The following is a 13476-nucleotide window of genomic DNA, read 5'->3' on the forward strand; positions in this document are numbered from 1 at the left end:
GTTTTCACTCTGCTAATTTTTGGCATATGTAGTGGGTTATGTTTTTGTTTTTTTGAGAGAGGGAGGGAGGGAGAGAGAGAGAGAGAGCGAGAAGAAAAAAAATTAGGCTAAAAATCTCAGAGTTGAAGATGACTTTCAAGAGATTTGAGACAAAACATTGAGATTTTTTTTCTGAGCAGGAGCAGCACATCCCATACACAATATCAATTTAAATGGTCCAAGAAGCCTAAAGAAACTTGCGTCAAAGAACATACACAATCCTACATTACACAGTAATTCCTTTTAGAAAAGGGAACTTTGGATTTTTCACCCATCTGCATCAGTACATCCTGCATATATAAACTGCAGCTCCGGAATGTCAGCAAAAGTACTCAGAACTGAAATATAAGAATTCTATCATTCTCGCCTTGCTTATTTATAGGGCTTAATCCAACATATTAATGATCTACCACAGACCAGCAATTGATCTTGCGCCATATTAGTTAAATCTACAATATGTTAAATACATAAGAGAGCCTAATTTCATCACACCTAAGAGGAGTGGATCACATTCCATGTTAGCAAGTGGTCAGCACTTATATACTATCATGACAGATCCTATTAGAAATACCTTGGGTAAATTATGCAGACCGTATTGGTGTGTTTTCTGGACCAAATGTTAGCAGTTAGAACATGCAGTTAGATCATACAGTAATAAGTCTAATTTCAGTTCCATCACTGTAATTGCAGTGAAATCCCATTCACTTTAAACATAACAGGAGTCAATGGGTTTAAACTTGATTTATTTCAGAAAAGATTAGATTTTGGCCCTCTGAACAGAAACTAACACAATAGTACAGGCAGTCCCCGAGTTACATACAAGATAGGGACTGTAGGTTTGTTCTTAAGTTGAATCTGTATGTAAGTCGGAACTGGCGTCCAGATTCAGACACTGCTGAAACTGACCGCCAGTTCTGACTTACATACAGAATCAACTTAAGAACCCCAGGCGTCCCCAAGTCAGCTGCTGCTGAAACTGATCAGCAGCTGATTCCAGGAAGCCCGGGGCAGAGCAACTCTGCCTGGGGCTTCCTGTAGTCAGCGCTGGTCAGTTTCAGCAGAAGCTGACTTGGGAACGCCAGGGGCAGAGCAGCTGGGGTGCTGATGGGTTGCTCCAGTAGCGCCGCTCCTGCGTGCTACTGGACCAACCTAGCAGCACCCCATCTGCTCTGCCCCAGGCGTCCTGATTCAGCCGCTGCTGAAACTGACCAGCAGCGGCTGAATCAGGACCTGGGGCAGAGCAGCTGGGGTGCTGCCGGGTTGGTCCAGTAGTGCCCAGAGCTGGCGCTGCAGGACCAATCGGCAGCGCCCCATCTGCTCTGCCCCAGAGTCCAAAACAAAAGCCTGGTCTGCTGGGGGGGGGAGCACACTAGCTGCCCCCCCCCTCCCCAGCAGACCAGGGACACGGGGAGCAGAGCCTCTGAGGCTTTGCTCTGGCAAAGCCTCAGAGGCGAGGGACCCCGCCGTGGCTGCGGCTTCAGTCCGGGAGCCTGTGGTCTGCTGGGGATGGTCTCCAGCAGACCAGGGGCACCGGAGCAGCTTACCAACGGGGCTTTCTCGCCCCGACTTCCGGGGCGAGAAAGCCCCGTTCGTAAGTGCGGATCCGACGTAAGTCGGATCCGCGTAAGTCGGGGACTGCCTGTACACAGATGTTTAATGTTCTCAAAATGAGATAAGTGCCACCACCAAAAGTACATTTTAGCTCTCATTGTTTGCAGTGAAAAACTGTGAAAACAGAATCTAAGTAATAATTCAGTTATTATTTATATTATGGTAGCTACTAGTCTGTGGCAGGTGTGTCCAGTAAGGCTTTGACTCATTGATCTCACCACCAAGACAGCAAAGAAAGGCAGATCTAGCTATAAAGGATAAAATACGTTTTCTTTACCTATTTTCAAAATACATATATTAATTATCCCTGCCTGGCTCTGTAGCTAGCCATTGTCAGTCTAACTTCTGCAGACATCATGTTACAAGTGGTTCTTTGAGGAGAGGAAAGTAATGTTTTTAGGAACCACAAGGGCATTCCACATGTAAAATGAGCTGTGGAAGGAGGACTGGAGACAGCTGCGGATGACTATGACTTGAAAATAGTGGCATCAAGGGCAACAGTTGTGAAGGGCCTTGATGGTGAGAACAAGAAGCATGAAATGGATGGGCTGGAAAATAGGGAGCCAGTGGAAGGATTCAAGAGTTATCTACTCTAATTACTGGGATTGAAAGGAATCTGCAGCTGGGCTGCACTTTTTTTAGCAGAAGCCTGAGTTAGATCTGAAGATATCACAGCCACCACCCCCTAAACCACACTTGCTCTAGTTACATGAGTCAGTTGTGCTCAGAGTACGACAAAAAACCCTCTCATTTGCCCTCCCCCAAATCCTATGCACGTGGTGTGGGTGTAATGAACAGCAATGGGTTACACTGAAGATAACAGTGCTGCAAAATCTTTGTCATGCTTGCTCAAAAGTGTCTAGAGTAGGCGGGATAAGCAGATCTACCAGATGTGTGAACCATCTCACTTCATGTTCTCTGAACTTTATGGCCAATGCACTAACTTTCAAAAGCCAAGAGTCATATCTTCACGGCATAAAATTTAATTTTCAGAACAGTCTCCAAGAGAATCAACTTTAAAATAATTACATCCAAAATAATGCACACTGGTGCACTAGAGAATTATGAGAAACTGACAATAATGCCAACGGCCAACTGCAAAGTGCCAGTGATGACCAAAGGGAATAATCTATTTCAGAACAGCCCTGTGGTTTTTTAATGTTCATTCTGCGTGTACACGAGAGGGAAAGAGTAAGCTGCAAGAGTTCTTATTGTGCTTTATTTTGTCAGAGTTAACAAACCAAACTTAATGCTACAGAGAAAAGAGTATTTTCTCCACCCCTGTTGTACTTTTGTCTTTTTTATTAAGCATCATTACAGAAACACATCATTCAATATTCTCACCCACCCCAAAAGAGAAGTTTTGTTTGTTACCTCTTACCGACAGTTATTTTGACAATTCTTTTCTGTAAGTCCATCCTCATCTTCTCCCATTATATCCACTGCCGAAAATATCAGTGCAACAAGAATTGCAAAGCAGCACACCAGAGCAAAGATCACAATGCATTTTTGCTGGGACTGAAAGAGATTGAGAAGATTAAAAATACATATTGTTTGCATGGAGTGGGCATCTTTTTGTCAATGAACTGAGATACTGCACTTTTCAATGGGATCTAAACCATTTTGAATATATTCCTGACACAACTGTCAACATGAAACATGCTTAAGGATGGTTTTGAAAGAATATTTCCATCCTACAGTATCATCTTGAAGTTTACATTAAATGTAGCAGTCATTGTTGAATAATTCATGTCACAAACAACATAAGGATATTTGAACTAATTGTCATCTGAACCATGGGCAAAGTACTATTGAATAAAATAGCCATTCCTCCATTAAGTATATCTTTCTGATTATGGACCATAGATAGGACATATATGAGAGTTTGGACTTGCATAAGTCTTGAGAGCTTTTTTTGTTTACTTGAAACAAACAAAAAAAAGCCAAACTTAAAGGCCAAAGAGCAAAAGAAAATTTCCTATTTCTGTATGTGGTACTTGACATTAACATTAGGCCTGTTAATTCATTACAGTTAACAATTAAAAACAAATTACATCGATTAAAATAATCACAATTCATCATAGTGTTAAACAATAATAGAATACCAACTGAAATATATTGTAAATATTTTGGGATTTTTTCCTACATTTTCACGTGTTGATTTCAAATTATAAGATAGAATATGAAGTGTACAGTGCTCATTTTATATTACTTTGTCACATATATTTGCACTGTAAACAAGATAAAAGAGATAGTATTTTCCAATTTACCTCTTACAAGTACTGTAGTGCAATCTCTTTATCGTGAAAGTTTAGATTTTTTTTGTTACATAACTGCACTTAAAAACAAAATAATATTAAACTTTATAGCTTACAAGTTCACTCTGTCCTACTTCATGTTCAGGCAATTGCTAAGACAAACAAGTTTGTTTACATTTATGGGAGGGAATGCTGCTTACATATCATTCACAATGTCACCTGAAAGTGAAAACAGGTATTTACATGTCATTTTTTAAGATGGCATTGAAAGGTGTTTACATGCCAAATATGCTAAACATTAGTATGTCCAATCATGATTTGGCCACCATTCCATGTTTCTGTGTAGAGACTATTTGTTAAATATTTGAGGAAGAATTGTATGTCTCTTTCTCCATGCTTTTGCCCACCTTCTGCTATATATTTTGTGTCATGGCAGTCTCAGATGGCAACCCAGTGTATATTGTTTGATTTAAAAATATTTTCATTTCATTTTTTACAGAACACAAAGAACATAACAATGTGAGATTTCTAAAGATAGCTACAGCTATCTTTCAATTCGAGGTTTAAGAACCTGAAATGCCTTTCAAAATCCGAGAGGGATGAGGTGTGAAACATGCTGTCAGGAAACTTAACAGCATTCAGATGCAGAAACTACAGAACCTGAACCATCAAAAAAGAGGCATCTGACTCAGATGAAAATTAACATGTGTCGGTCCTCACTGCTTTCGATCATTATTAAGCAAAATCCCTTATTAGCATAGAATCGTGTCCTCGGGAATGGTGGTTGAAGCACAAAGGGCTATATAAATGTTTAGCATATGTAGCATGTAAATACCTTGCAACATTGACTACAACAGTGCCATACAAATACCTGTTCTTCAGGTGACACTGTAAATATGGAGCAGGCAGCACTCCTTCTTATAAATGTAAACAAATTTGTCTTAGCGATTGGCCGAACAAGAAGTAGGATTGAGTGGACTTGTAGCCTCTAAAGTTTTACGGGATTTTTTTTAGTACAGTTATGTACAAAAAAAATCCACATTCATATTTTGTGAGATGAACTGAAAAAAAATTATTTTGTCTTTTTACAGTGCAAATATTTGTAATCAATACTATAAAGTGAGCACTTTAATTGTTTGACAGCCCTAATTAAAATGTTGAAGAGCATTTTCTTAAGCTTAGAGTAAGAAATATTGTGGTGGTAACTCTCATATAATGTTCAGTAACTATAGATACATATGAACTTTTTAAAGTGACCGCTGGACATGTGCCTTACCCATGTGCCTTACCCAATCTTATTTGGCACAAATGGATAGTTCAGGTAATGAATGACATGTGTATAGCACTACCCTTACAGCTTCTCCATGCATTCCTAGTGGTGAAAAAAAATTACACAACGTACAGAGGAAAACAAAACTAAATTGCTGCCACCAGTTACAGATTTAATACATTTTCAATTATTACCTTGTATCTAAAATTTCTTGCCTAGAAAATACCCGAACCACATTTATTAAACCAAGCAATCTTAGTGTATTCATCTCCTATTTGCAACTGAACAAGCAGTGACACGAGTCTAGAGGTAGTACATACTCTTTCTGTAGTCGGCCTGACGGTCATCTTGGAAGTGCTCCTGGGCCACAAGTTCCTTAACCTTCTTCTGAAACTTCAATGCTTACTTTTAAGTTACAAATCCATATCTGGATAGGGCCTGTTTTCAAATGTGAAAACAAAGCCCATACTCCAGGCCAAAAGTCAATAAACTGCTGTAATTAAAAAATACAAAAAAAAACCCCACATTACTGTTGGGAATCTGTTGCCTCACATCTCCCGTCTTCTGTGCATTTTTTAAAATAAACTCTTAAAAAAATGACAACAGACTTCCCATGAGGAGTGAATTCTAAAATTGTGGCCAAGGCCAATATTTGCTGGGATATCAGGGATCTCATACTGAGGGATTCCATGGGAGCTGCGGCTTAGCCATAGGTTATAGTGATACCTTACATGGACCCGATAAGCTCAGTCCACCCTTTTCATCACATCCGTTTGCTATATTTTTGATGTGGCGGGGTTCAGCCTAAGGGCATAATGCTTTTTTTTGTTTACAAGGCCGTTCTGCCTGTAGTGCTGCTAAAGAAAATGCCAACAAATACACTAGTTGTGTGACATGAACACATCACCGCAAGCTGCGTGGCACTGAGGGCTGGATGCTCCAGCCCTGCCCCTTCCAGATTAGGGTCCACTCCTTCCAGGAGCACAGAGTCAATCCCCACCATACTTTTTCGAGGGGCCAATAACTGTGTCAGCCCCCTCGCCAACACAAGCACGTGTAGGACCCTTCACACCCAAGGTTACGTTTTTGTGTTGTTTGGTAAGAGTGGGAAATCAAACCTACAAGAGCCAGCCCATTCCAAAAGTTTTCTAATGGACCAACAGCTTTACCATATTGGACAGAGGAAAGTTTTCAACTGACATTTTGCTTTGTTAAATGTCAACATTTATCTTGCTTTGTATAAGCTTCACCCTGGATGTTTTGAGCACTATAAGGCCTAATCCCGCCAGATGTTCAATTCCTTGAATTCCTAGTGAAGTCAGTGGTAGCAAAGGATGTCCACTTCTTTGTGGGATCAGCTTCAAAACCTCCCATGACATTTAAGGAAGTTAAAGACAATTAACAATGGTACAATGCTGTGCTTTCTGAAGCTAATCAAAGTTATTAAGAGTAAAACACAAATCTGTGATTACCACAGGGTAGTATGTATCAGTCATCTTAAAGCATAGGGAGAAATTCTTCATATCTCAGATACAACCACAAGATGATTATCACCATTAAAAAAGTTTATATTTATGCACAAGCATAGAGAATTACATTAATTTTATACTCTTGAACTTCACTTGACATACAGCAAAGCCATTGGTCTGTTTTTTAAAAAGATTATTGTAATTTTTTGCCATCTTTACATTGGAAAATACTCCTTAAATTAAGGAGCTTCAGGGGATAGCCGAGTTAGTCTGTTATAGAAAAAAACAGCAAGCAAATGGTCTGGTAGCACATTAGAGACTACCATCTACATGTTTTGTTAGTCTATAAGGTGCTACCAGACCATTTGCTTGCTATTTTTTTCCTTCAATTAAGGTGACAGACAAACTAACATTCAATTAGTGAACCCTGCTAACAGAACACCAACAACATAAAACACAACCACCACATACACAAATTCCTACCTAGAAGTATGTTCCCTAATATAGTTAGTTTTAGTAATTTTAGAGTAGGTCCACATGATGAGAGAAGGGCGTCTTACAGTACGGAATTCCAGCTACATAAATAATGTAGCTGGAGTCAACGTACCTTAAGCCAAGCTAGGACACCGTCTTCCAGATGCTCCCGTCAGCTTTCCTTACTCCTTGCAACAGCAAGGAGTACCAGCATGGACGGGGGCACCCTCAGCGTTCGTAGCATGTCCCCACTAGACCCACTAAATTGAATGCTGGATGATCAACTGTTGCACTGTCAATCTTCCCAGTAATGTAGACATGCCCTTATAACTAAATGAAATTTGGGAAAATGATACTTTGACATTATTTTTTGTTTGCCCAGAATGTATGTAGAGTCAGTGAAAGTTTTTCAAGGCCAGTCAATTTTCATTTGTTGATTATCTGAATCTTTCAAAGCAACACGAAAAACATTTTTAAAAGAGTGCTTGGAAGTCCATAAAATTGGCAAGAACACTCAGAAGCAAGTGCAGAATTGTACTTACAACTACTTTTAACTCAGTGTTTAGATAGACTACATTATAAATTGCTAGCCTCCCTTTGATAATGGAGTGTAATGAGTTTAAGGGCCCAAAGAGTTTTCAAATTATTCAAAAAACTATTTGCTTTCACCTGATGTCACAGAGCACAATTAGAGGGGAAAGCAATCATATTAGCCTGCTTATAAACTGATACAAATTCATGAAATGAAAACAGTCTAATATCTGGGTTGCTTATTTTTTCTCTCTCTGAATTTTAACTATATTGTGAGTTCTTATTGAAATAATAGCTTGCTTGGCTAAGTGGCAAATCTAAATCCATTGTTACAGAGAACATAACCAATGTCACATTCACAGTACAAATTACATCTACTTTAAAGAGAGATAAAGGAAATAAGAAGCCTGATGTTCCAAAGCTAACCAGGGAGATAAAGGTAAACTAGATAATTATAGTGATTATGTATATCTGATCTGTGCTTTTATTTCACTTGACAAAATTGAGAGGTAATTTAGTAACCATGTATTTTATCTTATGAAATTTTGTATTTAAAATTAAATGAGTATTATCGGTAATTTTATATCTAAAAGTTATTCAATTTGTTACATAATACACTGACTGGCTGAAAAATATGACACAGTGAGCACGGATGGCCATTTCTGCTTTGTTTTTTATGGGTAGGCAGTTGCCAGGCTTTGACCATGCCTCATTAAACCTATCATATTATCTCACGGTTATCTTGTGTTTCCCCATATACTTGCATTACAGTAACTACTCATTTAACACATGCCCGCTTAACACGTTTTCACAATAGCACGATTTTTTTTAGGGAATGTTTTTCGAATAACACGACCGTCCCCAAAATAACATGAAAATATTCAAGTGGCAGACTACTTCGTGCAGCGATATAAGTTGGTGAAAACAGTAGTAATATGCATGAGTGGATGAATACACGCGGTCACAGTACTCCTCCACTCACTCACGTGTTTATCTTTGTGTTTTAACAAACTGCAGCGACTTGTGTTGCTAGATATCTTGTGTTGCTAGATATCTAATGTTGATGTTGATGACTCAGCACCAACAAAAAATTGACTTTGCCACCACCACTTGACACGCAACCCCCACCTTTTCCATTATTTTTAATGGGAAAATTGACCTCACTTAGCACGTTTTCGTTTAGTGTTAAATGAGGAATTACTGTATTCCTTTATGGCAAGAACTATCTATTTATTATGTATGTGCACAGAATGTGGCACAAAAGGACCTTCGAGGCCTCTCTCTCCTGGCAGTACAAATAAAGTCAGATCCATGGTGCTTTGGGTCAGAAGAAATGAGGTACCACTCCCCATAGCATACAAATAGAGGCAGAACGTAAAGCAACTCCCTGTAGCCATGCCACAAATGCTACTTCTCATGGGGAAACCTCAAGAATGACTGTTCATTTCAGTCCTCCATTGTGGTCCCTTTGGATTTGATTTATGACTGTTTATAGAAAAGGAGAAAGAACCTAAACCTGCTGAAGATTCTATGTTTTATCCTCAAGCTTCTAGTAGCCGTGACTGTCTGAATCTAGTTTCTGAATAACATGATGTACTGATCTTGCTTATTTCTGAAATATGGGGCAGCAAGATACCCAGAACTCTGGGCACAGATTGCACTGACTTCAACATCTCAAGTAGTTCTAATTAATTAACGCAAACAAAAAGTCAAACAAGGCTCAACAGCAAAAATTGGTTCTTCAACTGGACAGATTGCCTCCATTTACTACAGGTCTTTCCTCTACAACAGCCTTCAAAAGTTGCCTTAGAGGGAGCTCCCATTATGAATCACACTTAAAAGGGCATTCAATCCTCTCCACCTACACGATGGAATTCACCCACATTGTCAATATGAAGTAGAAAGAACATATGAAGTAGAAAGAACATAACTGAAGCAATTTGGCAATTATTTTTGGATGCCCTTATCTTTCACCTGCCCATAATCTGACCTGCTGATGCTGTGTTTGCCTAATTCCTCATTCTCTACACCAGAAGTCTTGGTATTCCTATTCCCAACACTGTCAGGTCTCAGCTTACACTCTACCATTGTTACACACTGTGTCTGCCATCTCCTCCCTTTCCATAGCGCGGTATGTAACAAGAGGGCATAGTCTTGCTCCCTGATGTATGGGGACAGAGCCACTACTGCCCTTTGGTGGGCAGAGCCAGGACATCAGCAACTTCCCTGCCAGAAGCAGAGGGGTTGGACAGCAATGGGAACTATAAAAGGCAGGCTCTCTAGCTCAGTTGAAGGTCAGAAGCCAGAGGTGTAAGATGTCTCTCCTTTCACCTACCCCGCTGCTGGACTTCGCAGAAGCCACTTCGGCTTCAGAGACCTAGAGGAACTGCTGGAGCTGCCAGGCACCGGAAACACCAAAGAGCTGTTTACCCCAGTGCAATGAACAATGACACTGGAACCAAGGTGCTTCCTGAATGAGAGTGTAGAAAGGAACCCAGGGAAGCCAAAAAAGGTTCAGCTGTGTTCAAACTGCAAGCCAGCCAGCATGTTGCAGCCAGATTTCCCTGATGACCTGACCCACTGATGGATCACTCCAGCATTATTAGGGCTTTGGGCTGGGATACAGTGGAGTCAGGTGGACCGGACACCTGATCCCCGGGGATGGCAGCCTCCCTACCTTTAGGCCAAGAGGCCTGCACTGGTCTGTCACCTTCCCAATGCCAGATGGTTTTGCTGTCTGTCTCACCAGAGAACTGAGCCCTCTACACTGCTGTGTTGCTCTGCCTGACTGCTAGAGTCATTAACTCTTTGCTGACCCCAGGCATCCAGATGCACTGCTGTGCTGCCTGACTGCAGGTCAGGGCCATTCACTGGCTTGCTCTGCCCTGACCAAGTGCCAGGGCTCCCAGACCAACATGCTGCCTGGTGCAGGCTTTGACCTATTAACTGTTGGCTTATTTCCCTCTGAATTGAGTCTCTCCAGAAGCAGTGTAGCAAGGGAGCTATTCTCCCTCTCTGATGGAAAGGAAGAGAGCCATAACCACCTTCACATGCAATTACGCACAAAACTTATGGTTGAACACACTTCAGTTTTGCCCACACATGCACAGTTGTTACAGTACAGTGTTTAATTATATAGTTGTGTACTTCTCAAATAATATACTAGACTGTATTTGTCTTGCCCGAGCATCAATTTGGAGTAAAAGTCTGACAGACTTCTCACAAATAAAACTATGTTTTCCTTTGTAAGAAATCTCTATCAGTAGCCTGCTCAGCAAAACTTTTGCAAGGAAAAGCCTTTTATTTTCTTCTGTGTTCTTTTGTCAGACTCTCAAACTCCAGTTTCCTAGATCATTTGAAAGTTAAAACTGGAGATGGGTCCAAGCCAAGGCCCAGATGTGAATCAATGCTCTGAGCTCAGATTCAGAGTGTACCAATGAATCAAACCCCTGGACAGGAGCGTACTGGCAATCAAAACTGGCCCGGGATATAGGTTGAGAACGGCCCTCTCCATGACGTTACCCCTGAGTGCCCCTCAAGCCCCACCCCGAGTCATGTCCAGCACGCGGGTGGTGGGTCGGGCTCTGCTTGCCACATACAGAGCACATGCGGAGCCGCTCGCAGTGAGGGGCAACGGCGCACGGACACGACAGCCCACCGGGCCAGTCCACCCCTGCCACTGGATCTAAATACCCTATTGTTTTTGGGGGTGTTCAGAATACATATCCTGGTGATATCTTTCCAGTTCAGGCCCATCACTAGTTTAACATGAACATGGGATGAACCTTGTTAGCAAATAAGGTGATTTCTATGAGTCAGTTATGGCGTTAGACAGTAATCAGTCTGAATTTTTTTTTAATAAATGCCTTGATCAAAGTCTTACAGACACAAGGTGGATAAGGTAAAAAATTTTATTGAGGCAACTTCTGTTGGGAAGAGAGACAAGCTTTCACATCACACAGAGCTCTTTTTCTGTGCAGCTCAAAACCTTGCCTCCTTCCCCAATTGAAGTTGCTCCAGTAAAGATATTATCCACCTTGTTTCTCTCATACCCTGGGACTGACATGGCTACAGCTATGCCACACTGATCAAAAATCTAACAGATAATTCAAAGCATCTGAAGCCTTTTAAGTATCCACATATTACCAGGAAGAGATGGCGTTTCAGTTTTGCTTTGTTTTCAAACATTTTTAGAAAATTATGTCTCTCTTTAGCTCATTTGCCTTGCCATCCTTTATAACAAATGCCTCCTGCTATAGCCAGATTTTCCATTATTCCAGACTTTATTCTTTTGCATGACTTTTAAAGTACTTTTAAAAGGGCATGAAAGAGTAAGACTCCACACTTTGTCTACTTTGAATAGAAGGTTGGTTTGGGAATTTTAAAGCCTTAATTGATTTTGTTATTTGTTTCTAACGCTTAATTGCTTAATCCCACTCTTAAGAAAAGCTAATAGCAAACTAGAAAGAACCAGCATTGCTCCCACAAGAGACTGATAACATCTTTGCTTCTCTGTGTGCTTGGGACCAAATTCTACTTGTACAAATCCATCTAAATCTGGAAAAATCCCACTGAATTAACTGAACTACTTCAGATTTACATCAATTTAAATCCATTAGTTTCTGCACAAAGTGACAGGTCCAATGTTCCAGTCCATTAGAGTAACTTTGTACCAGTATACCTGAGTTGAACTGCCCTAAACTAATGGAACTAGCCAATCAAGGATTCCAACTGTGTAGGAGAACCCTTATGTAGCATAGAGGTGCTATATTATTTATTAGATCCTCTCAGACCTTGTGACACGAGGTAACCAGGTCTTTCCACATTCATATACCTAATGCCACATTTCAACCTGTTTCTATGACAGCAGCATCTTTCTCAATGTTTTTTTTATCCCCTTCTTTTCATCTTTCACCAGGTGGTATCCAATCAAGGGTTTGTCTAGCAATAAACATTCATACAATGTGTCCAAACTATGTCAGCCTTTTATTACAAATCACTGCCTCTCCAGCCCAATGGCCATTTTTTGTAACACATCAGCATTGGATACTTTATCCCACCAATGGGTGCCAAGTATTCTTAGTGAGCATTTCTGACAGAATGGGTTACATTTTCTGTTGTGGGTTTCTAGCATTTGCCACATTTCAGAAGCAGATGATAATGTGGACATTATAATCTTATTTCTTGCATCAACTGTCTCATTTTTTTATTTCATTGCCACAGTCAAAAAGGCTCCGCTTGCCTTCCCAGTTCTTGCTTTTGCACTTCATGAAGTTGCCCAAGGGCACTGATGATGCTTTCAAAATATACAAACTGCTTACCCATGCCACATTCTTCACTACTGATCACATATGCATCAACTCTGCTGACTTCTCTTTCAACAGTCATGAGTTGCTGTAGCATACTGGTGTGAGAGCATGGCAAGCGAATAGAAAACCTGGTTTGCTCTGCCCTTTGCCCCTGATTCACCAGGAACTGTCCCAATTCCCCTAGGGGCAGTCGGCAATCACCACAGTTTGTGGCAGCCACCAAACTGCTCTAATTCATACTGCAAAAATGGTGCTGAACTGGTCAAGGATAAAGAGATTGCAAAGGTGCTTGCCCAAGTGGGCAAGTTTGGATCCTGCAGGGCTAACAGCAACACTATGATCTTCACCTTTCTCAAAGCTACTACCTCTGGACTACAGTATGAGCTGTAGAACTTATGTTCATTCTACATTAGGTTAAGAAGGGTTATGGATAGAACACCAGGTATCAAAATGAGTCTGAAATTCATGTCTGAGACACGACAACGCAGGTCTCTTTCCAGTCCTTTTTCTTGTTC

General features: G+C 40.7%; 1 protein-coding gene across 3 annotated transcripts in view; it reads right to left on the bottom strand.

The window, feature by feature from the left end:
• Window positions 1-13476, bottom strand: part of PLD5 (phospholipase D family member 5) — a 241316-nt gene that overhangs the window by 163400 nt on the left and 64440 nt on the right. For all 3 annotated transcript variants that reach the window (XM_006135188.5, XM_014579599.4, XM_014579602.4), the window contains exon 2: window positions 3032-3168. In XM_006135188.5, the coding sequence (XP_006135250.1) occupies window positions 3032-3168 (137 nt within the window). The remainder of the gene's footprint in view (window positions 1-3031; window positions 3169-13476) is intronic.

The sequence above is a fragment of the Pelodiscus sinensis genome, chromosome 3 (genome assembly GCF_052426305.1).
Source record: "Pelodiscus sinensis isolate ZL-2025 chromosome 3, ASM5242630v1, whole genome shotgun sequence".
Classification (NCBI taxonomy): Eukaryota; Metazoa; Chordata; order Testudines; family Trionychidae; genus Pelodiscus; species Pelodiscus sinensis.